Source organism: Pituophis catenifer, unplaced genomic scaffold (genome assembly GCF_029215685.1).
Source record: "Pituophis catenifer annectens isolate HBS135680 unplaced genomic scaffold, rPitCat1.0.hap2 SCAF_1, whole genome shotgun sequence".
Taxonomy (NCBI): Eukaryota; Metazoa; Chordata; class Lepidosauria; order Squamata; family Colubridae; genus Pituophis; species Pituophis catenifer.
In genome coordinates this window covers 68,513,256-68,538,784 of record NW_027256881.1, presented here as the reverse complement: position 1 = coordinate 68,538,784, position 25,529 = coordinate 68,513,256, and the positions used below count along the sequence as shown (strand labels likewise).

At 39.8% G+C, this 25,529-nt stretch overlaps 1 protein-coding gene across 1 annotated transcript in view; it reads left to right on the top strand.

The window, feature by feature from the left end:
* Window positions 1-25,529, top strand: part of RYR2 (ryanodine receptor 2) — a 270,507-nt gene that overhangs the window by 80,263 nt on the left and 164,715 nt on the right. The window contains exons 4-10 of the mRNA XM_070932540.1: window positions 7,869-7,889; window positions 13,017-13,031; window positions 15,402-15,476; window positions 16,154-16,232; window positions 18,529-18,641; window positions 21,568-21,667; window positions 23,414-23,510. Coding sequence (XP_070788641.1) covers window positions 7,869-7,889; window positions 13,017-13,031; window positions 15,402-15,476; window positions 16,154-16,232; window positions 18,529-18,641; window positions 21,568-21,667; window positions 23,414-23,510 — 500 coding nt within the window. The remainder of the gene's footprint in view (window positions 1-7,868; window positions 7,890-13,016; window positions 13,032-15,401; window positions 15,477-16,153; window positions 16,233-18,528; window positions 18,642-21,567; window positions 21,668-23,413; window positions 23,511-25,529) is intronic.

Genomic DNA, 25,529 nt, shown 5'->3' with positions numbered 1-25,529 from the left:
TAATGTCTCTAGTTTCTTCCTACTTTGCACTTGTTTTACTGGCATAGCAATTACAGCTGAAAAAGGTCCAAATTAGTGAGCATATCACTGTACACTTCTAGGGAAGTGGGGAAGACAGCGGTCAGGAAAGGGTTATCTGCTCCTAATCTAGCGAAGATCGGGTCAGGAAGTTGAAAAGCTCCTCCTCCTGTTGCTTCTCCAGCTTTCTGACTCGATCTGTGCTGGATCGGATGCACATAGCCTTTCTCCTGTGTTTTACAGTGTTGAATTTGTCTCTAATTTGGTCCATTTAAATTCTAAATTTCTTAAATAATTGAGGTGTCCAGCGAGAAGGGCTGCTTCGGTCCAACTCCGCTGCGACCGCTTGCGGTCTTTGGGGATTGAGACCCCTTAGCTGGGTCTCTCCCAATTGGCGCGAACGGTTCACGCCCGATTCCGCCGCTGAGAGCCTCCTCTTGGAGTCGAGGCTCTCTGTTTCTTTCTTAGTGGCTGCTTGCTTCTATTCCGGCGAGACGACCTCTTCCTCGCCGAAGACACCCCTCGGCGGCTAAATTGCTGCCGCTTGCAGCCGCTTCGTGCCCGCTGCCGCCGCTTGAGCCGCTCAGCTTCTAGCCGCCTGTAACGCCCACGCTCGCCGCCGGATTCCACCCGGCTCCAAATTGACGGAGCGAAGAAGCGGGTTTTTTGTAAGCAGACATTATTCTGTTATTTGGGGCCCCTTTCTCTTGACTTTGGACAGCTTCTGGGGTGTTATTACAGCGGCCGCCATTTTATCGCCCTAGGCCACCACCGAACCTTGCCTTAACGGCCGCCATTTTGGCCTCTCCTCGCGGCATTGGAGGCCTAGTCTTTGACTCCCTAGGCCACCACTGAACCTTTGCCTTAACGGCCGCCATCTTGCCCTCACCTCGTGGTTTTAGAGGCCTAACCTTGACAGTATGGCATCGCGTTCATCTAAGGCGAATAAGCGCCAGGCCTCTGAGGATCCGGCTCCCGGCCCTTCATCAGCTGAGCCTCCAAAAAAATCGAAGAAATCTCAGGCCTCTAGGGAGGAGAAGAAGGCGGCAGCCAGGGCCAAAGAGGAGCTTCGCCTACACCAGGCGATTGAACGCTCCATACAGAAAGCCATTAATGAGGCTTCTGTTCGAGAGGCCCCAATCCATCAAGGGGTGATTGCCACACCCCTGGCTCCCCAGGCCCCAATGGCCTCTCTACCTGAGCCAGCGGAAGCTCAAGCTCAAGAATCACGCCCCTTATCTCCGGATGGGGGTCAACCGCCGGCCCTTCCTCAGGGGCAAATTTGTGAAGTCCTCTTTGGAGCACAGTCAGATACTCCTCCCCAGGGCCAGGCCCCAGCCTCCTCTACTCCGTTGGGAAATGCACCATCTAATTTGGGGAGCAATGTACCACCGGGTCCCTCGGTTACCCCTGAAACCCTGGCGTTCATTCAATCTGCTATCCAAAAAGGGGTTCAGGCCGAATTAAGGAATCTGCGCAGAACATCCTCCTGGGTGGCTAACTCTGCCTGCTCGAATCTGGACATTGAGGGTTCCCTTTTGGAAGATGGTCAGGACCCTCCTATAATTGCTGTAACTTCGGGGGCGCCATCTGAGCATCCATCTTACCATGACGAGGATGCTAGGGAGGGGGAACTCTCTGATGATGAAGACCTCGCCCCAGATCAGCCATCCTTCATAGGTTTATTTAAGCCTCACCTTTTTAGGTCCCTCTTACACAAAGCCAAGTTAACTACCCGCCTGGGTTCCCCTCAGGCCGTTCCTTCTTCTAGCGGGGACAATCAGAGCTCTATTCCTCTCTTTGAGGTCCCAGAGATTGAAACCGAGGAGATTCCGGGTCCTAAGCTTTTTAAAGACGTCCTTAAGAAACAGTGGTTGGCGCCTGCTTCGGGGCCTAACCCTAATCAGCTCGACAGGCGTTTTTATAACATGGCCCCTGAGTTGGCTTCCTTGCTCCAACTCCCGACTGTGGACCCTCCAGTAGCAGCCCTTCCGGCTCCCTCTAATGCTACTGGCCCGCCTGAGGAACACCTCCGGCCGGAGGACAAACGACTGGAACAGTCACTAGTTAAATCTCATTTGGCCTCAGCTTGGGCAGCTAAATCTGCTATGGCCTCGTCGTTTTTTAATAGGGCGTCCATTTTGTGGATTCGACAACTGCAGGATAGGCTCCCAGTGTCAGATTCCAGGACCCATCAGGACCTTAACAAAATTTTAGCGGCACTGGAATTTTCCGCCGACGCGACGCTTAATGCGTCCCGTTTCTCTGCTAAGGCAATTGGCTCAACCATAACCTCCCGGCGGTTGTTATGGCTGCGGAATTGGCAGGCAGATGCCAAATCAAAGTGGCGCCTTGCCTCTGCAGCCTTTGAGGGCCCCCTTCTATTTGGGGCACCATTAGAACCTCTCTTAATTGAAACGAAAGACAAGAAACGTATCCTTGCACCAGTCTCGAGGCGTTCTCAATATCGCTCTTCCCCGGCTAACTTTCGCTCCTTTCGGCAGCCTGAGTTTCCCTATTCAGGGGGTAGGTTTCCCAGAGCCTCCTTTTCCCGTCCCAGGATCCCAGAACACCAGGGATACCAGACTCAAAGGGGATTCTCCAGACGTCCCCCCCGGGGCTCCCGGGGCCGTCCCTTCCGCAGGTCCAGATAATCTCTCCTCCTCCCCTCCCATTGGGGGCCGCCTGGCTCTCTTTGCCAGCCAGTGGGAGAGTTCTTCCTCCGATGCTTGGGTCCGGGAGACGGTTAGGTGGGGCCTCTCCCTCGAATTTCTCTCCACTCCCCCCGACAGGTTTCTGCGATGCCCTCTTTCTCGGGATCGCGAGAAACGGCTCCTGCTGGCCTCGGCTATCAAACATCTCCTTGACATTCGGGCAATCGAGCCGGTGCCACAGGAGCAGCAGGGACAGGGCTTTTATTCTCGCCTGTTCCTCGTTCAGAAATCCTCGGGGGGTTGGAGGGCAATTCTGGATCTTAAGTCCTTGAACCGCTGGGTTCCCTACCGGCGGTTCAAAATGCAGTCCCTTTCCTCAATCCTTGACAGCATTAGGGTCGGGGACTTCCTCACGTCTATTGACTTGACTGAAGCCTACCTTCATGTCCCTATCCATCCGGCATATGTCAAATTTCTTCGGTTTTGCCATGCGGGCCGCCACTACCAGTACCGCGCCCTCCCATTCGGCCTTTCCTCGGCCCCCCGAGTGTTCACTAAATTGATGGCCGCCATTGCGGCCCACCTTCGAGCTCTTCCGATTAGGATTCTCTGCTATCTAGATGACCTCCTCATTCTGTCGAGTTCGGAGGATAGGGCGCTTCAGGATTTGGACACCACCCTCCGGATCCTGACGGCTCACGGCTTCTCCATCAATAGGGCCAAGAGCCACCTGGTCCCCACGACCCGGATTCAACACCTAGGGGCTCTCATCGATACGGTTGAGAGCAGGGTCTTCCTTTCCGAGGAGCGACTGTCCAGCTTGCGGTCTCTGGTCAGTCTGGTCGCTCAGGGAACCCCCGTTCCTTTGGCGACTCTTTCCCAGCTCCTTGGGAAGATGGTATCGTGCATCGTCATCGTACCATGGGCTCGTCTCCACTGCAGGGCTCTGCAGTGGTTTCTTCTCCCGTATCAGAGGTCCCGCCATTCGGCTTCTTCTCAAATTGTTCACCTTAACCCCTCTGTCCTTCAGTCCCTCCACTGGTGGTCCTCCAGGTCCCTGTTCAAGGGAAGGGAGTTCAGGGAGCCCAATCCGGTCGTCCTGACAACGGACGCCAGTCTTCTGGGCTGGGGGGCCCACGTTCACTCACACATGGCCCAGGGCTCCTGGACCTCAGAGGACAGATCGCACAACATAAACTGGCTGGAGCTCCGGGCCATTTTCCTGGCCCTCAGGGTTTTCAAGGACATCGTCAAGGACCGACACGTGATTGTCCGGACGGACAACGTGGCAGCCAAGGCCAATGTCAATCGCCTGGGGGGGACTCGGTCCCGGCCCCTCATGGACGAGGCGGAGCGATTGGGGACCTGGGCGGAGGCCAACTTGCGGTCCCTGCGAGCAGTCCATATCTCCGGCCTAGTCAACACCCAGGCCGACTGGCTGAGCCGCTCCATGCTGGACCACGGCGAGTGGCGCCTCGACCCGAGCCTTTTCCAACGGATCGCACGTCGCTTCGGGGAACCAACTGTGGACTTATTCGCAACGAGGGACAATCGCCAGACGCCCCGCTTCGTCTCCAGATTTCCGGACCCGATGGCAGAGACCACGGACGCCCTCCTGAGCAGGTGGCCGAAAGGTCTTCTCTATGCCTTCCCCCCCCTTCCCCTTCTCTCCAGGGTCGTCCGGAAGCTTCTGGAGGAGAGGGCAGAGCTGATCCTCATCGCCCCTTACTGGCCCCGTCGGCCTTGGTTTGCCGATCTTCAGGCTCTGTCGATTCGCCCTCCATGGCGTCTTCCCTCCGCCGACGTCGTCCTTCATCAGGGCTCGCTCCGCCATCCGGACGCCTCCTGGCTACAGCTGACCGCATGGCGGTTGAGCGCCAGCTCCTGACAGAGTCTCTCCTGCCCGACGACGTGATAGACACCATCTCGGCGGCGCGCCGCCCGGCCACAGTGCGCATCTACGCAGCCACATGGCGCTCTTTCGCGGAATGGTGTATGCCTCAGGGGATCGACCCGAAGCGGGCTTCTACGAACCAGGTACTCATCTTCCTTCAGAAGGGGTTGGCCGCCGGCCTCGCGCCTAACACATTACGCAGGCAAGTAGCCGCTTTGTCTTCCATTCTCTGTTTGGGGTCCCGTAATTCCCTAGCTCAACGTCCTCTGATCCGCTTGTTCCTCAAAGGGGCCTCCAACCTTCGGCCCCCTCCCGTACACCGCTATCCTACCTGGGACCTTCCAAAGGTGTTAAACGCTCTCACGCGGGAACCCTTTGAACCTATTCGTTCTGTTTCCTTACGGTTTCTCTCCTATAAGGTGTCCTTTTTGGTTGCAATCACCTCTGCCAGGCGGATTTCAGAGTTGGCAGCCCTCTCCATGAGGGCTGATCTCTGCATTTTTCACCCGGACAGGGTGGTTCTTCGCCTAGACCCTACCTTTTTGCCGAAGGTTAATTCCCTGTTTCATAGGTCCCAGGAATTAATTCTCCCAGATTTTTGTCCCCACCCGTCCCACCCTAGGGAGCGGGTTTGGCACTCTCTGGATGTCCGCCGTGCGCTCCGCATCTACCTTAGGCGGACTTCCTCGTTCCGCAGGTCGGAGGCGCTTTTCGTCTCTTTCCAACCGTCCTCTCTGGGCCTTAAAGTCTCTTCCCACACTGTAGGCCGGTGGCTCCGTGCCACCATTGCCTCATGCTACGAGGCTTCTTCCACTCCGGCCCCTAGGCGGGTCACTGCTCACTCCACCCGCAGTGCCGCCGCTTCGGCAGCGTGGGCTACTCAAGCTTCCCTGTTGGACATCTGCCGGGCCGCCACTTGGGCGTCCCCTACTCCCTTTATCCGACACTATAGAATCGATGCCTTCGCTTCGGCGGAGGCTGCCTTCGGCTGTAGGGTTCTCCAACAGGTGTGTGCGGACCAGGCCTCCACATCCCGGGCGGATCCCCCCCTTTAGTCCTCGGGCTTTGGCATGTCCCTTTCCTGACCGCTGTCTTCCCCACTTCCCTAGAATGGGCGTTGACTTACCTGAACGCCCCTTCTGGGGACTGGGAAGACAGCGGTCAGCCCCGCCCCTTTTCTCCGCCGGTTCGTTTTGGCCCGGCCACCTTTTCTCTTCTTAATCCTTCCTAGATGGGCTTGTGCGTCGTCAGGGAGACATCACATCCTCGTCCGAAAGCTGGAGAAGCAACAGGAGGAGGAGCTTTTCAACTTCCTGACCCGATCTTCGCTAGATTAGGAGCAGATAACCCTTTCCTGACCGCTGTCTTCCCAGTCCCCAGAAGGGGCGTTCAGGTAAGTCAACGCCCATTCTGGTGGCCAGAAGTGGCTTTTAGCAGATTCTGACCAGTTCTGGAGAACCGGTAGCGGAATTTTTGAGTAGTTCGGAGAACCCGTAAATACCACCTCTGATGGCCCCACCCCCTTCTATTCTTTGCCTCCCGAGTCCCAGCTGATCGGGAGGAAATGGGGATTTTGCAGTTACCTTTCCCTAGAGTGGGGTGGGAATGGAGATTTTACAGTATCCTTCCCCTGCCATGCCCACCACGCCACATCTACAGAACCGGTAGTAAATTGTTTTGAATCCCACCACTGCTGGTGGCCCTGACTGTTACCCTATTTGCCTTGTTGCCGGTATGTATGTTTCTCAAATAATCTCAAGTCTTATTGGCTTTCCTGGTTACTATGATAACTTATAGAGAAAAAAAAAAATCATGAAACGGAAACAATTCAGTTCCATTAACGCTCTAGGAATAACGCATAAGAACAACCTTATATAGTTAGATTAATTGTGTAGCTATTTTAATGTTATCAATATCCTATTGGGTACATGTCCTCCACTATTTAATGCAGGGGTGTCAAACTTGATTTCATTGAGGGGCACATCAGGGTTGTGTTTGACCTTGGGAGACTGGAGTGGGCATGGCCAGGGTGGGCATGGCCAGCTCAACATAACTCATGTCGGGGACGCCTGTGGCGGGCCAAGTGCTCTGCCAGAGAAAACGGGCTCCTGTTTTTGGGTGTGACGGCCTCCTGAAACCATCTGCCTGTGAAAACTGAGCTCGGGAGGGCTGCACACAGTCCTCCTGAACTCCCGTTTTTGCTGGCAGAGGCACCGTGGGCCAATCCTTCACTGTTTCCAGGGTGGCCTCATGGGCCAGATCTAAGCATCCCACAGGCCGGATCCGGCCCCTGGGCTTTGAGTTTGACACTCCTGATTTAATGCCTACTTCTTTAATTGAAGTTGCTAGGTACCATCTATATATGCTCAGTCACAGTCATGATTTCTTCCTGTTGTTCTAAAAACTACTTCAAATTGCGATTATGAACAAATGCAGCTTTTTTTCTAGACTATATCTCTGAAATTTTTACAGCTAGGGAATTTGACTCAAGGATTTTATTGTCACATGGAAGCTCCAGATTTTCCATGCAATCAATTTCAGTTTGTGAAACTCACAGTAACATCTAAATCATGTTGTGAAAGGAGATCTCAGTGTGGGGTCTGAAGTGGTAACAGTGGGAAAAAGGAACAGCAGCACCATGAATGCTCTGTTTTAAGTATGTCTGTGTGTGCTTTTTCATGTAAAGTAAGGATATATTATTATAGCTTCAAGAAATTTCATTCTCATTTTCTTTGAATGCACATATTCTTAACTGCTTGAAAAACAGCAAGGAGTGAGAATTGTTAAAATACCATGGCATTTTTTATGACAGCCAGGAGAGTTTAACATTTTACATAAAACATGCAGCATTCAAAGTGCTCCATTCTATTATGTTACAGCATCCACCTACAAGTGGTAAAATGTTAAGCTATGAAGTTATTGGACATTGCATGTACATATTGCATGAAATGTAATTTTTCCTGAGGAATTAAATAATAAATACATCATAATATCCATTTCATTTTAAATATGTTAAAACTTAAATTTATATTTGCTTCTCTTTCATTTTACTTCCCCCCCCCCTTCGTATTATGCCCATATGACTGAAATTGAAGGTAGGATCAGTTTTATCATTCAGTGTAATCTTTGTTAAAGTTGTCTTTAGATAGAATATATCTTTATAGTACAATAGTCTGAAAATTGTAGGTTTTTAAGAAAGTGTTCAAATAATTATGTTAACAAAGATCTTTATATCGAATTGTGAGAACTATATTACAAAATATAATTGTAGTAACAATATTCTTTTTTTTTTCTTTTTACAGCTAGTTGATGTGGAAAAATGGGTATGTCTGACTCTCTTGATGCAATATAATCCTGGTTTATTAGAAAGTCAAATTTCCACATTATTCTGAATCCTGTATGTATCACAAGATTGCTTTGCTAAACTCAAAACAGACTTTTTTGGGGGAAATGCATGTTATATCATAACTTTTATATATGATATTGAAGATTTGCTTTATTTGCCAAATTCATTTATTCAAGTGTTGGCATTTTTTAAAAAACTACCAGGTAAATCTGCTTGAAATCTCCAAGTCTGCATGTCTACATAGTTTTAATTTTTATTACTAACTGTATGGATTAAACATCCTGCCTGGGATGTCTACATTACAATGGATTACAGTTGTATGTGTATTTATGACTGCATCCCTCTATTATCCTTTTATTGGAATTTATGAAAGAGCTATATTTTAATCTTTATTAGACATGTCATCAAAATTATTGACTAAAATATTATTCAGATACTTACAGTGGGTCTGCTTACTTAGCATTTTGTTTTGAAGTAAGAAATCTAGTAGCATAATAGAATTAAAGTGTTGGAAGGGCCAACTCACTGCTCAATGTAGGAATCAAAATTAAAGCACCCAGACAAATAACTATCCATCTTTTGCTTTAGGACTCTGGAACTATTTTGATCTAAAGCCAGATGGTGTTTCAGACCCAAAATGTGAGGATTTGCTATATGTGACAGCAACTCTTTAAAAAGTTGTGTTTTCACCTAAGCTCATGTGGTAGTTGCACATAGAGGTGTAGGCCTCCTTAACTGAAATATATTTTCCTTGAGTCACAGATCTATCCTGTAAAAGGTTTACATCCCGAATTTGAAGCACTTTTCCTGCTTTGGATCACAGCAGTTGTATAATCCCCATGCTACTTGAAAATGCATCCAATGAAAGGGAGCACATCACCTCTCTGGCTAATTGACTCCATTGCTGAATTGTTCTGATAATTAGAAGAACATGAGGTTTTTGATTGGAATCTGTCTTCTTGTAACTTATATCCATTATTATTTAGCCAGTATTTTGGAATAAGAGAGAATGTCTCAGCTTTTATGAGAATTTCTTTCAGTTCCTCTCTCACAAATTTTTATTGAGGTTAAACATGATAAATGAAGGCTGCCAGATGTTCAGCAAAAGCAGTATATGTCTACCCTTTTGTCCTTATGTCCTTTGTCCAACAGGCTTAGCCTTAAAACCAAATATCTGGCTTTTTGTTTATCTAACTGTGTAGCTTTTCTCAGCGGCCCAGTCCTTGCTTAATAAGCTCAGTTAAAGGCAATGGCAAACCACTTTTAAAAAACTTTGCCAAGAAAGCTGCAGGGAGTTGTCCAAGCTGTTGCCAGGAGTCAAAACTAACATAAAGGCAGAATATCACATAGTTCTTTCTGAACTCTAGGATGCAGTTCATCTGGTCCTGAAAACTGAAATCCTTCCCAAGTATTTTTATATCATGTTTCTATTGATTTCAAACTTCAGTCCTGTCATTCACAATTCTGGTAGCACATGTAGTCTTTTGTTTCAGGAGGCCGAATAAAATAAAACTGATAGAATTACAGTTTTTTAATTTAATTTTCTTGAACCAGTCAATCAATCAATATAACATAATACAGGTAGTCCTTGACTTACAACAGTTCATTTAGTGGGAAATTCAGATTCACTTAACAACCACGTTACTAACTTAACAAATGCAATAATTCACTTACTAAGTGAGGCAAGAAAAGTCGTAAAATGGGCAAACTCACTTAACAAATGTTTCACTTACCAATATAAATTTTGGGATCAATTGTGATTGTAACTCGAGGACTATCTGTACCATATCCAGTAGGTGTTTAACTAGATAGATACTGTAGATAGATAGATAGATAGATAGATAGATAGATAGATAGATAGATAGATAGATAGATAGATGATAGAGAGAGAGAGAGAGAGAGAGAGAGAGAGAGAGAGAGAGAGAGAGAGAATGAGAGTACAAATTTCAGACAGGATATGAGCCAGAGAGATTTGTTGTATTGATTGACATTGACTCTAAAAGTCTCATGCAATAAATTCAAGGTATACTTTTCATAATATACAAAACAAATGGAATAGTTAATTCAGCTGATGGTAATGATACCAAATACATTAAGGAAATACTTTACCACAAATTTAAAGGGGATTTGAAACATATTTATTTCTAAGTTCCACTAATTGCAGGAAATGAGATTGCAGTGTGGCATTGTAATCCTATGTGTGTTGTAATAAATGCTGTTGGATTAAATAGAATTTAACTCCTGCTAGGTTTCTCTCTTTCTTTTCTGAGGAAGCCTCACTTATACTTAAGCAGAGACATATATTATTATTCTACTTTTGGGCTGAATCTTTATTTGCCAGCTTTTGTGCAAATTTTGTGTGCTTTGTTTTTAACACCAATTTGATCTATTGGAAATAACAATCTTTAATTTTTGCTTTGAAAAAATTTCAGATCAAGCTGTCTTGAATCCCATCTTTCTATTGGTTCTCTTTTTCTTTTTCTGATTGGTTAATAATCTTAATATGATCTAATTCTTTGCTTGGTTTACATAACCTGTTAAAATGTTGTGTGATTTATAAACAAATCTAATAAACAAACATAAATAAATAAATAAATAAATAAATAAAAACATGACTTAAGACAAGAATAATAATAATGCTAAAAAAACAAACAAACCATGGTCTACCTTGGCATGTAAAATCAGTCAGCATGACATAGTATAAGCAGGATGCTTCTATTGCTACAAGTATTAATATATTATTAGAAGTCAAAGAAGAAAGCATGCAGTTATACTTAACTCTGCATATATATTTTAACCAATGTATCTCCTATTAAAATATTCATAGCTTTTAATCATAAGACAGACAAATACTGTTTTTTGCAAGAGCGTTCAAAATTCAGTCAAATCCTGAGGAAATTACTTCTCTCAAGCCTGTGCATGTTGATCTGGGGAGTAAAAATCCCTTTAAAATCATTAAAATTTGTTTACTTCAGGATCCAGTTCTGCAGTTGTTGCACTTAATAAATATGTATTTGTGCTATTCAGAGAAAGATGTATTAAGAAACCCTCAGACATAGCTCAGCTATTATATCTTTCTGCACACAAAACTCCAAGGAATCCCTGTGGCTAGTAAACAGACAGTCTGTTGGTTCTGCATTAGATTAGATTGATTTCTCCTTCTCCAAACCCACCTATTTCTCCCCCTCCCCCGGATCGCAGGGCATTGGAGCAGCGCTAGATTGATTGCGTCATATAATCCATCCCCTTTGGCCGCCACTCAATTTTTCTTGATAAAATACAAATCTATTGCCTCTCCATGAGCAACAACAGCACATCCATCACAGAGAGAAGGTGAATAACGCCATTTCCATCAATACCTGTAGTTCTTACAGACGCAGCAGATGAAATGGAAGGGGGGGGGGCAGATATGGTTCTGCTGTAAAAACACTTTGGAAAAACGGGGAAAGTGCAGCACAACCATGGCAATTACTAGAATCAACTGTGTTAATGCAATTGGGTGTCTGTGCTAAATGGGAATCACAGTGGAACTGTGTCAGACTTGTTGGGAGTTATCTATGGACTGTTTGGGGCCTGATGGGCTATAATTGCAGATAAATGCCACTTACCTCTGAATGAAGTATGTCCATCATTAATTATTGGAGCTGCGCAATACTTCAGTCTCTCTCTCTCTCTCCCCCCCCCTCTCTCTCTTCCTTCCACCTCCTCTCCTTAAAGTAGCTGCATCTTTTCCTGGGCAACTTGGGAAAAGATGCATTTGGATACAAGTATTTGCACCAGTGCTATGTGTGCACGCCCACACATTCCAAAGAACATTTTGCCTTTCAAATTCAAAGAGCTGCCCAGCTTTATTAGTTACTTTTATTTGTCAGTACATAATCGAAAAGCCTTTCCTTTGAGAAATAGATCACAGCATTTAATCAAACACTCTCCTCTCTTTCTTTTAACTATCTTAGTTAACTCTAAAATTAAAATTAAAAACTTAATCAACTTTTAACTATCTTTACTTAATTATGTAAAGTAGAAAAATAGTTGCCAACTTTTTCTTAGATTTTTTAATAGAAAAAGAATGTACTCAATTGAATGCAGAAGACAGGGTCACAAAATTGTTTGGCAAGCATTTCACCCACAGAAAGCCTCAGCATTTGAGTTTCAGTTGACTTTTTAAATCTAAGGACATAATATATTTCTTGAATTTTCATAAGTGGATAGATATGAATGTCAGGTTGGATCCAACAACAAAACCCCCATCTGTTCAATTATAAGCTAGTTTTTAGATGTGGAAAAGTCAATGATGACAGCATAAAAAAGCTGTACTGGACCCAGTTTAAAAATGACATATAGTCCATCTTTTTGTTACAACAGCACCATTTTAAAACATGAATGTAATGGCAAATGTAATTGTTCATATTCTCTAGCATATCCAAATATATCTGTGTCATAAGACATATTAGATAATCAAAATACTACAGTAATACTACTAATAATACAATATCCTACTTTTCTGCCAGTAGAATCTATGATTATTATATCTGCATCACATATCAATTTATCACTTCCAATTAACAGGGTATTGTATGCCAGGGTTATAATGGTGATGGGAAGCATTTTAGTGGATCACAGATTGTTACAGGCACTTACAGGATATGCTTCCTAGTATGGCAACTGTAAACATTGTCGTATAATAATATATTTTGAAGTAAGCTAATTTATAAGATTGATATCCTGTTTTGTTGTGGTTCAGAACCTCCAAAGCATTGAAATCAATACTACACGGTAGAGAATTAAAAATATTTTATTTGTATGAACTGTTTAGAAAAGATTAATGCAGTTCTACTGCAAAGCTGCATAAATAAGTGCATACATCATTTCAGAATTGTTTTCTCATAAAATTATTTTTTTCAGTATCACACCTATTAATTTTTTACAATTGTTATATATGCATAAAATTTGGTTTTTTCCCCCCTACATAATGATAGTGCTGTAAATGTAATAAATAATGTTCTCAAACTTTTGGTATAAGGAAAAATCAATATTATATAAAAATGCAGACTGACTGTAATGTGTAACTATTTTTTTCTTTCTCTTTTTAATGGTGCTTCAGAAATTCATGATGAAGGTAAGCTTGAAAACAATTATTTCAGTTCATTCCAATAAGCTTCTGTATAAATACTATGTTATAACAACCTTATACATACACATCCCTAATAGATAAGGAGTAATATCTTAATTTATGATGTAGAGACACTTTAGAAGATTTACAAGGTCATTTACACTTAAGATTTACAAGATCATTTGCACTTAAGAGAAGTCTCTGAACAATATATTTATATAGCAACAAGAACAAAAAAGATTATGTTTAATAACAGTATAGCAATTTATTTTAGACTAACTATGCCTTAAAGATATTTTAAACTCATCAAAGTCAACAAAACATATATTTAACTCAAGATGGGATGTCAGCCCTATAAGATAGACCACACTAAGAAACAGACACCCTGTAGATCTAAAGCTGTTCTTATTGGAACAGCTACAGAATCCTGCATATCTTAATGTACTTCCCTTCTTCTCTCTTTTATCTTCATGTGAATTAGCTGAGGGTCTGTCTGAGGCATTTTTGTAAATTACTGTCTTGGGCTGGGCTCAGGTCTCATTTAGTTGATTGTTGCCCTGGTAACAGTTCTTCCCTCTGACCTTCAAGGCTGTTCTCTATGTTCACTACCTGTAATTATAACTGATATAAGTGTATCAACAGTGAAGACATGAAATGCTGAACATGATTTTCGATTTCACAAATGTGCATCATGTACCAAAACTTTGGGAAATATGACAAACGGCACATGAATGCAAATTTGTTGAACAAGAAATCTTATATCAATTATGAATTAGATCATGCCGTATATTCTCACCTAAGGAAGATTAATCTAGATATGAGTTATTTTGTCCCATATTATTCTGATTCTGGATGAACATTGGTTGAAGCATGTTTCACTTACCAATGTTATAACTTCACTTAAACCAAGTGTTTCTTGTCAAGATCTTTAAAAAAAGACTTTAAAACTGAGCTTTTTCAAAGAGCATTTAGATAAGATACGCCATTGACATGCCTATTAGTATTGATTTTGATCATAGGGCTTGAGATTTTAAGATATTGGTATAATTATTCTGTTTCTGTATTGCACATTGCCAAGAGACCATGTTTATAAAGACAGCAAATAAATACATAGTAGGTGGCATTTAGTTTCTTGCTTTTCTATTTGATCAGGAATCCTATGTAACTAATAATAGTTAAAATGCAGACTATGAAATAGAAGTTAAAAAACAAATTATGCAGAAAATAGTTATAAATATAAAAGTCAAGAAGTGGGATCTAGATGTAATTCTGAGGAAACATTCTGACCATTTAATGGACACTACAAAAAAAAACCTCACTTACATTGGCTCAGTAAACTATGGTAATACAGAAGGATTTCATAAATAGGTTTATAGTTTAGATAGTTTGAAGTTGTTCAAATAGTCATCCTAATTTGTTGAAGACTTTAAGATGAATAGCTAACACTTTAAATTATCCCCACTAAGCAACTAGTAATCAGCATAGATTTAAAAATATATTCATCTTATGATTTTTGGAGTGAGAATTACTTGTAGTATGTTTAAAACATGTTAAGACTGTATATATAAATGGTATATATGTGGTGGTTTTTGTTTTAACGTGTTCATGAAAACTGCATCTGGGTCTAAAGAGTAGAAGAATGCTGTTATAATTCCCCTGAAAAAAGAGGGAATAAAAAAACTATAGGAGGATTCCTGTTTACTGTACATAGGGAGTTTGATAGACGTCTGATTGAAAGAAAATGAGGAGCACCAGTAAGCTAAATTGGGGCAGAGTAGGGCAAATTTTTGCTATTCAGTACATATGAGAAATCCATGAACCACGAGAAGGGAAATTTATTGTACATTTATTAAGAAAAAGTGTCTGACACAATAAATAGGCTTGAATAGAATGTTTTGTGCAAACTTGTACTGAAGGTTGATTGCTGAATGCAGTAAGAGTAGTATATGATGAAACAAAATCAGGAGTGAGAATAAATGAAACAGGTTTGTTTTTTTGCTCAGCAGAGAACCTCTTTAGATATTCTGCAACAGGCTATTCAGCTTTTACAGAACATTGCTTTTATTGGTTATTAAGTACTGTCAGTCAGGATTAAAATACCCATTTGCCATACTATTTCCAAAAAGGGCTGGATTTCTGCCTCCACCTACCCTAGACTATGATGGAGACTGTAAAGAGATTGCTGATGATCATATTTGGAGCTCTGGTTGCCATTCCAATGTATAATTTAGTGGGATCATTGTTTGCTGAGACAGCTCTATGGTTTGGTCACTGATATTGTCAGTGAGAATGTAAACATTGGACAAATTGTTTTTTTAAACTGAAAGAAACAGCTTTATGCCAACATGTTACTAATTGTTCTTTTAATTCACATAGACTGCGCAAGGTGGTGGTCATAGAACGCTCCTCTATGGACATGCAATATTACTGCGCCATTCTTACAGTGGCATGGTATGTATAACCTTATCCACAGTATATGTTGTGTTGGTATGTTTCTCTTTTATGTATCAGGATCAGTATAGTTCAACACTAGGCTTAGATTATGGCTGCATTTCAACTTTATACATGTTTTGGATACTTTATTTGTTTAATATTTATTCAATATGATATTGAATAGATTGCCTCCAAAATGCATGTTCATTTTGCCTGAATGCTGTATTTTCACTGTCTGTGTACCTCATCTAAAATGTAGAGTTTTGGTAGCTAGTTTGGTAAATCTATTTTTCATCTTTCAATATTTTCCATGCTCCAAATATTTATTTATAATATTTCATTTTTGGAATGTTGAAGTGTGATGATAAGAAATATAGACATTTTATGGAAGAGCATCTTACCTTACAGCTGTTTATGTTTAATTTTAGTTAATGCTTATGCTGTAAAAATGTATACACCGGTAGAGGGAGAGAAAGGGAGGGGGAGGGAGGGAGAGAGAGAGAGAGGGGGGAGAGGGAGAGAGTCTATATGTCTCTCTGTGTATTTGTGTTTGTGTGTGGGTTTAAAATTTTGCAGCTGATTATATGTGATTGTATGTGAGTTCCCTGCATAGAATGGTGGAATATAAATAGAAATTTATAATATAAATTTAAATAGTTATTTAAAACACTCACTTGTTTCTTTCTTTTTCTTAGTATCTGTGTTGTCTTTCCACATCACGAACATCAATGGATAAATTGGCTTTTGATGTAGGTTTGCAAGAAGATACCACAGGTGACTACTTTGCGGGGAAAAAAAGCCTGCATTTTTATTTTTATGGCACTTTTGAGATTTACTAGCTTATATTTCTGACAGAAGTCCAGCTTTTTGTTTACTGTTGGTAGAGTTGGCATTCTAATGGGTTGCTTGATTGTATACATCCTGAGGCAGTGCTGGTTGACTCTCAGAGAAAGAGGTAGGTCACAGAATGGCCATTTTCTATTCCACTCTTGAAGAGAGCTCCATATTACATTCATCCATGGTAGCGATATCATTGGATTGTACTGTACACTGTACACTGTATACATAGAATCAAATCAAATCGAATCGAATCGAATCGAATCGAATCGAATAACAGAGTTGGAAGGAACCTTGGAGGTCTTCTAGTCCTTAAAAACTTCCAGTGTTGGAGCATTCACAACTTCTGGAGGCAAGTTGTTCCACTGATTAATTGTTCTAACTGTCCAGAAATTTCTCCTTAGTTCTAAGTTGCTTCTCTCCTTGATCAGTTTCCACCCGTTGCTTCTTGTCCTGCCCTCAGGTGCTTTGGAGAATAGCTTGACTCCCTCTTCTTTGTGGCAGCCCCTGAGATATTGGAACACTGCTATCATGCCTCCCCTAGTCCCTTCTTTTCATTAAAGAACTTCAAAGTACGCATTGAAAAGAAAACTGAGCTGATTTCTGTGAAATCTACATGTGGGTGCTAATTTTCTTTTACCACCCTCCCTCTCTAAAGGTGTGCTGTGGGGATAAAATGGCATTACACTCCTATTTCCAATTCATCCAATATTTTCTGGTGTACCATACCTTCTTATTTTATCTGCCCAGTCTGCTGGCACATATCTGGGGTGAAGAGCAGGATGACAGATTTGATTTTCTATAAAGTCAAAATTAGGATTATAGATATTTTCAAGATTATACCTGTGTGTTAGAACAGGGAAAACTAAATGTCCCTTGTAGTTATATTTTAACGGCAACATTTTAAAACATATATTTATAGAGTCAGTGTGGTGTAGTGGTTAAGATGCTGAACTAGAAGTAGAGAGATGGAGTTTTGATTGTTCCTTAGATAACTAAATCCATCTGGGTAATCTTGGGGTAGTCACTCCTTCTCAGCTGAAAGCAACTTTAAGTTTTGTGACAAGCCAACTGATAAACAAAACTCTTTGTCCGTTTATACACTGATAGTTTCACTATAAGAACTAGATTAGCCCACTGCAAAAACAAGCAGACCATGCAACTCTCTGGGACAAATGCAGAAACAACAGCATTTATCAATGTCAGTTGCAAGGTTATTTCTTGCTTTTTTTTCTTTCTTTCTGCAGAAGCAGTCTTGTAGGCTGATATCACACTTATATCTCTCTGTAACTGATGTGGACCATTATCAATTGTAGAATACACGGTTCAACAGTTGAAGTATATGAATAAACTTGGCCTGATATTCATGTCATTTATTGTGTTTGAAATTTTTAAAAGAACTTTGGCCCAAAGCAAAAAATACAGTGGAATGTTAACAGATGAAACTTACCTAAAGAGAGTTCTGATAATAATTCTGGATCTGTACAGAATTAACTTCACATCTAATTCACGAAGTTGACTGATTTGGGGAACTGTGTGGTTTTTCATTGTTTTATTTAAAACTATAGCACATCTGTTTCTCTTTTGGAATATTGTGACCTTGCGGAGCCTATGGGTGATCTGTTTTCTACCAGAGGAAGCTCTTGCATCGTCATATCTTCTGTCTCCCCCCTTTTCCTAAGAGTTCTCCTTTCTTGATTTCTCCCCCAGTGTTTACAATATATTTCCTTCTCTTATTAATATGTTGCTGTAACATGGAACTATGGTTACAGCTACCGGGAAAGTTGCTAATGGACTATCTTTTCATCATCATTGTATGCAAGAAGCTTTAAAAAGAAGGAAATGTAACTTTAAAGCCAGACATATTCCCTTCATAGTAGCTACATGGCTTGTTTTGCATAATACCAAATATACTGTATGCATATACTGAAAACAGGGATGCTGCTGCAATTTATTTTAATAATTTTAAAGAATGATAGAATAACATTCTATTATTGGTTAGCCAGTGTGAAAACTAATTGGTAGTGATATTTGTAGCATATTAAGTTAGGAAAAATAAAGATAATAACAGTGAGTGATTAGGAAGTGGGACCTTATGTGGAAGCATCTTAAGACAAAGCAGTGGTGTTTTAGCCTAGACTGCTAGTATTTCATTGTTATAGATTATTATTATTAAGCCAATGGTTATATTCACAGTTCTAGATGCAAAATAAAATGGTATGTTTCCATGTAGGAGAAGCCTGCTGGTGGACTATACATCCTGCTTCCAAACAGCGTTCAGAAGGAGAAAAAGTGCGTGTTGGGGATGATCTCATCCTTGTCAGTGTCTCTTCAGAAAGATACTTGGTGAGAGATGAAGAAGAGAGTATACTATTATATTATTTAATAAAACTTTAAAAAGTGAAAAAGTGACTATGAATTTTAAAATAAGTTTAAAGTATAAAAAAGTTAGCTGTAGGAAATTAAAATGAATATTAATGTGTAATTTTAAATACATACCATGTTTTCCTGAGTGCTGCTCCCACTATCCATAGCTGGGTTCTTCTTCAGGATTTGACAGGAACTGAATGGCTGGTGGTCGCAGCGCCCAGAAAAAGGATGTTCAGGTAAGACAATGTCTGTTTCCCCGAAAATAAGACCCTGACTTACATTTTTTTGAGCCCTGAAATGAGCTTGGGCTTATTTTCAGACATGTCTTATTACTTTGGGGCATGTGGAGCAAGATGGGGCTCCTCCAGCTCTGTCTCCCTAACCCTAACCAGAGGAAATGGCGGGGACTGGCTTGCATGTGTTTAAATATTTTCGGGGAGGGCTTATTTTAGCGCATGCACTCAAAAGCCCAATTGGGCTTATTATCAGGGGATGTCTTATTCTAGGGGAAACAGAGTATATATATTTATCTCATTATTGTTTAGCAATGACAGTCCTTTCACTCCTCCTCGTCATTATGTGAGACTATCAGATACACTTGGGAACTTCTAGTACAGTATACTTACTGTATTTTGAGAAATATTGTGTTTTAAATAGAATTTGAGAGATATTAAAGTTCTTCCAGGCCAGAAGATGTGAGGTCTTTTTTGTTCCTGTAGGTCATCACAGGAGCAAGGTGAAATCAAGACTATCTGATAGACTTCTTCTATGAGAGTAGATATTTATATCATTTCTTTTCAAAATGGAATAAATGCTTAGGCAATAAAAATAGTATTAATAAAAATAGCTGTAGAAGTTGAACATTTTTGTAAATAGATTTCTTGTTATACAGAAATCTAGGCTAATAGCAAATATAAATGAAGTTATAAATGAGTCAGTTCTGTGTCCACTCTCAAAAAGGTTCTTCCTGTATCCATTTGTTTATATCTATTATGATTCAGATACAAATATTGCTTTGGGTACAGGGTGATTGGGAAGATGCTCCAGGTTTGATTTGTAACTCCAGGTTGCAGGTATTGCTGAGGAAAAGGAAGGTATTCAGATAGAATGGTTTAGCTTTCCATGACAGCTGTGACTCATTGATCTTCAGTGTGTATTCCCCCATTTCTAATCTAATGATTGGTATTTAGGGCAGCTTTTTGCAAGCAAAAAAGCTTTTTGTATTTTTGTATAGGTAATCCTTGATTTACAACAGTTCATTTAGTGACCATTCAAAGTTACAATGGCACTGAAAAAAGTGACTTACTACTATTTTTCACACTTACAACTGTTGCAGCATCCCCATGGTCACAAGAGGCTGGGCGAGGCTAAGCGCCCCTCGATGTGAGTGACATCAAGTTGGCCATGACCACCCAGCCACGCCCACCCAGCTGGCCATTAGGGTAGAGAACCAGTTGTTAAATTATGTGAAGCCCACCATTGGGAACAACTTACTTGCCCAAGCAGTTAGAGAATTCAGAAATGCCTTCTAGTGATCTGAAGAATTTCAGCAATATGATTTGGGCTGTTTGGGGAAATGGTCCCATCCCATTTAAAGGTGGAACTAGGAACACTTTGGTTCTACATGCTTTCAGCTCCCATCTATTTTTGTTGCTCTGTTGAAAATTAGTTAGTGTACAATATTGTATTAAAATTATGAATGGAATAATAATAATAATAATAATAATAATAATAATAATAATAATAATAATAATAATAATGTAAACAGAACAGAAGTAAAATAGCAGAACCCATAAAAATAATGAAAAGTAACACAACGAATATACATCAGTATGATAATCATACATCAATACATCAATATGATAATTTTTCCTCTGATTATGATACAAAAAAGTAGTAATAATTTTTTTCCATCCAGAGGTACTCTAGCTAGAAAAAAAGAAGGCTATTTTATTGCTAATCATTTTCTGGTGCACAAGTAGCAAGGAAAATCACAAGATTAACAAAACAGAAAAGTATAATATCTGAAAAAAAATATTTAGTCATAGCTTTGAAAACAAAACTTATTTTTAAAGTTATTATTTGAAATGTAACCATTAATTAAAACACATTTTTAGTAATTTTACTAGACCAATTATTTAGAAATGATAAATGAGACAACATTTGCATAGTAATATTTATTATGTTTTAGTTTATAAAACTGTAACACTTGTTAAGATAGATATCATATTAATAAAGTTGTATATTAGTTGACTATCTAAAATAGAAAATACAGCATACTTCAGGGTAAGTAACTATTTTCACTTTACTAACTAAAGTAAATGAATTATTTCCATTTCTAAATAATATAAGTGGCTTTGTTTCAATGTTATAACAAGCTGTACTTTTTTTTAACAAGTAATAATGGCTGGGATTGTACATACATTCAATCAAAACCACAAAAACTATTTGCAGATTAGCAACACTCCACCATTTTTGTTGTAGTTGCTATTCTACACTGACAATTTCTCCATTCTGAATTTCAGGGAAAGATTGTTAAGTACTTTTGAAATGGACAAGGGAATTTGGAGGGTGCTTACAGTATAATTAACTTGCTTTGAATTAATTCTGGCTCATTCATCTTATCTGCTGTAGTGTTTTTTTACTGCTAATTCTTATCTGGTCTAGAGCTACTGAAATTCTGAATATTACTTGGGAGATGAGAAACTTGAACAGGTCGGACTTCAACTGATATTTCATAGAACATAGTGCTATACATTTGGCTAATCCAGCTAATTTAATTTTTGCAAAGACTACTAAAATATGTAACAAATGTGTAACTGCAGGGTGATTGTTATGTATTGTTATGTTAGTCTAATGACAGACTTTTCCTTTATTCGATTTCTGTATCCAATGATTGCAGCATTTATCTTATGGCAACAGCAGCTTGCGTGTGGATGCAGCTTTCCAGCAAACACTTTGGAGTGTGGCCCCAATCAGTTCTGGAAGTGAAGTAGCTCAAGGTACCCCTGTTAAAATAATAATGGTCATTGTACTTTAGGTTTGTTGTTTCCGTAATGTGACAATGATGACAATCCCCTGCAAAGAATTGCAATACAAAATAAGTGTTCTTCAGATTCTTATATTAATCCATTTAGGGAAAAAAAATTAAGGCAGATGGTAGTCCTGCTTGTTATAAAATTAGGTTTACTCAGGAACACTTAGAGCTGAATTCATAATAAATATGAAAGGAAAGGCAAGTGGGTGTTTGGCAAGTAGTTGTATTAGCATTGGATATTTTTAGAGTCTTCTTAGCCACCTATGGTACTATCAAATCTTTTATAATCTACCTACAGTACTATCAGATCTTTTATAATCTACCTGTTCTTTTGCATACCATAAAAGCTATCTTGAGAGAGGTTGCATTAAGGGTGACTTGGCTTGGCTTTTTTTCACATATTAAATACATAGGGATCATAGATTCATATTTTCCTGTGAAAGTTACTATGATTACTTGTAATATTTTCACCATAAAACAAAATAATGCCAAAGTGTCATGTTGTCAAACAGCTAATAAGTATTAATTGAAAATAAGCAACTTTTATACATTTGGCATATGCTAGCATCATATAATGCTTTGTGGAAGGAAAGCTATTTTTAAATTTTTGGTGTAGAAAATTCTTCCCACCTTTTCTGTGCTATTTTTAATTTTTCTGGTGCTTTTGAGTATGTTGACTCCTGGGAACCTCTTGGACTAGTCCCTGAAGTTTTCTTGGCAAGGTTTTTCAGAAATGATTTGCCATTACCTTCTTTCTAAGACTGAGAAAGAGTGACTGGCTCAAGGTTACTCAGTTGATTTTATGCCTAAGGCAGGACTAGAACTCACGTTCTACCAGTTTCTAGCTGGTGCCTGAACCACTACACCAAACTGGCTCTCTTTTCTGTGCTTACTAATGAAGCTATATTGAAACTTTTAGTGTATAAAAAAGTTAAGTTTCTTTTGCACTGGTTTGCTTGGCAATTTTTTCATGAATATTTGAAAATACTAAGTTTTTCATCTATCATAGAGGCTTCACCATTTTAGAAGTATGGTTCAGCCCTTCAAAATATTTGTATCAAAAAGCATTTCTTTATCCTATGATGCAGAAAAAGTTCTTAAGATAATCAATTAATTTTGTTGAATAGTGCAGTTTTTTTCTGTAGCCATTATTAATCTCTGTAATGATAGTATCTGTAATCATTTGAAATTAATTATGGCATTGTACGTGAACAAAATATGAACAAAATCCTATTTTATTCAGGATTTATTCATAATTGAATAAATTTCTATTGATAAACCCACATTTTGCATCACATTTTATAGATAATAGAGATAATCTGAGTGTATAAAGGAAAATTAAAATATAATTAATGCATAAAAATTTGTTTTGGCAAGTGAATTATATGTATTGTTCCAAGCAGACTTCAGATAGTATTTACAGAAGTCCTATATTGTACAGCATGCCTGAAGAGATTATACTTTGGAAACAATGAAGTTTTCATAGCATTTAATGGGGAAAACCTCATGGTGCATGAAATTGTCTCATTAGATAACAATACATGCTTTTCTGAATCTATCATTTTCATTTGTCCTAGTATGGTCTTTTGAAAATTAAATACAAAATTGAGAAACTGAACTAATATCAAGAATGTTTAGAATTTGATGAAAAATTATAGGGAGATAGGATTAATTTTAAAATATACAACCTTTCATTTGCTCTGCATTATAGGCTATCTAATAGGAGGTGACGTACTGCGGTTATTACATGGTCACATGGATGAATGCCTGACGGTTCCTTCAGGAGAACATGGAGAAGAGCAGAGAAGGTAAATGTTTGTTAAACAAAACAAAGGCCATTAAGAGAACCCGCTTAAATAAATATACATCAATGTACTCTTGGACAGTGTGAACCAAAATTTCTCAGCGATCTATTCATTAATATTACCATGAATACAATTTTGTAATGCCCTGCAAAGCAAAGGATTTTGCAATAGAAATTAGGACTGTATATGGTTTGAAACTGATTTAGAAGAACTGCTTTGTTGTTTTATTTTTAAATAAATTTTATTAAGTATACAGTTTAAAAACATTTTAAAAAAAAAGAACTGCTTTGGATCTCATGTAAACGCTACCACTTGTTTGCCATCAATTAAAGACATACTGGGTATGTTTAGTTTAATGAAAAGAAGGACCAGGGGAGACATGATAGCAGTGTTTCAATATCTCAGGGGCCGCCACAAAGAAGAGGGAGTCAAGCTATTCTCGAAAGCACCTGAGGGTAGGGTAGGATAAGAAGCAATGGGTGGAAACTAATCAAGGAGACAAAGCAACTTAGAACTAAGGAGAAATGTCCTGACAGAACAATTAATCAGTCAAACAACTTGCCTCCAGAAGTTGTGAATGCTCCAACACTGGAAGTTTTAAGGAAGATATTGGATAATCATTTGTCTGAAGTGATGTAGGGTTTCCTGCCTAAGCAGGGGGTTGGACTAGAAGACCTCCAAGGTCCCTGTCTCTGTTATTCTATTCTAAAGCATGGGGTAATTGATTGCTCTATTAAACTGCTCTTATTGTTAGGAAGATGTCCCCCCCCCCCCCAAATCTGAATGTGCCTTCTCGTAACTTCAATCCATTGTTCCATCCTGCACTTTGGAATGCATGAGAATAGGTCTTATTTTATATAACATCCTTTCTAATATAGGTAGTCCTTGACTTATGACTAATTGCTTAATAACTGTTTGATGTTACAACCCCCCCCCCCCCCCAGCTACTTGAGATCCATTTTTGAAGTTACTGGTTTAGCGCCCCCCCCCATCTCATGGTCACATGATTGCATTTTGGATGCTTGGCAACATGCTCACCTTTATTACGTTTGCCATGTCTCACAGGCACATGACCATGATTTATGACATTTTTTGCTAGTTTCAACAATTACTTCTGGTTTCTGACAAAAAGCTCCCATTGTGGAAAATTGATTCCCTTAACAACTGTTGCATTTGCTTAGTGACTGCTGCAAAAAATTGGCTCCAGTCACATGATACCTCAATTTATGACCACAAGGACCTATGACCATAATCCTGGCCTCAATTATGATCATAATTTGAGAGCTATCTATATTTCATGGGATTACCCTCTTGACTAAGGTCAACTTTAATTGAATGAAAATAGTATATTTTCCTGGAATATAGTATCTCCAAAACTGGTGTTGGGAATTTTTAGAAAGTATCTTAGGAAATTTAAAATTGAATTAAATTGAATAAGTAAATACTTATTAAAGCATATAATTTTACATTTCTAAGATGTAAAATGTATTCCTATGAATTATATTGAAAAAGTTGTTTGGTAGCAAACTTGATCAAGGACCGTGTCCAAGATGTTAGGAAGCTTGATAAGAATAGAAAATACATTCTTAACAAAATTCATATAACCCCTTTCCCAGTTATAAATGAAAATTCTATAAAATTAAAAGTAATGAAGGGGTTTCTGACTGTGAGAGGCCTTTTTATGAGAAAAGCATTGGCAACAAGTAGATAAATCTTGAATTTTATAGGAACATTTCTTATCAGTATAACTTGATCATCTGAGCAGTTCATGGAAAAGAGCTAGTCTGAAGTGAATTAAGTGTGAATTAGCCCACGGCTTACAGAACTAGTCAATTTGTTATCTTCATTTACTGAAAATAGAAATAATATTTTAAAATCTTCTCATTTTCTTGTTGCTGCCCATAGTACCTGGGGCTTGCCTCAGGGATTAGCATATGTGAGAGATACAAAATAATGTAGTAGCTGCTCTCTGAGCTGAACTCAGAAGGAAAAGTAATTATCTTGTGTCACTCCATTTTTTGC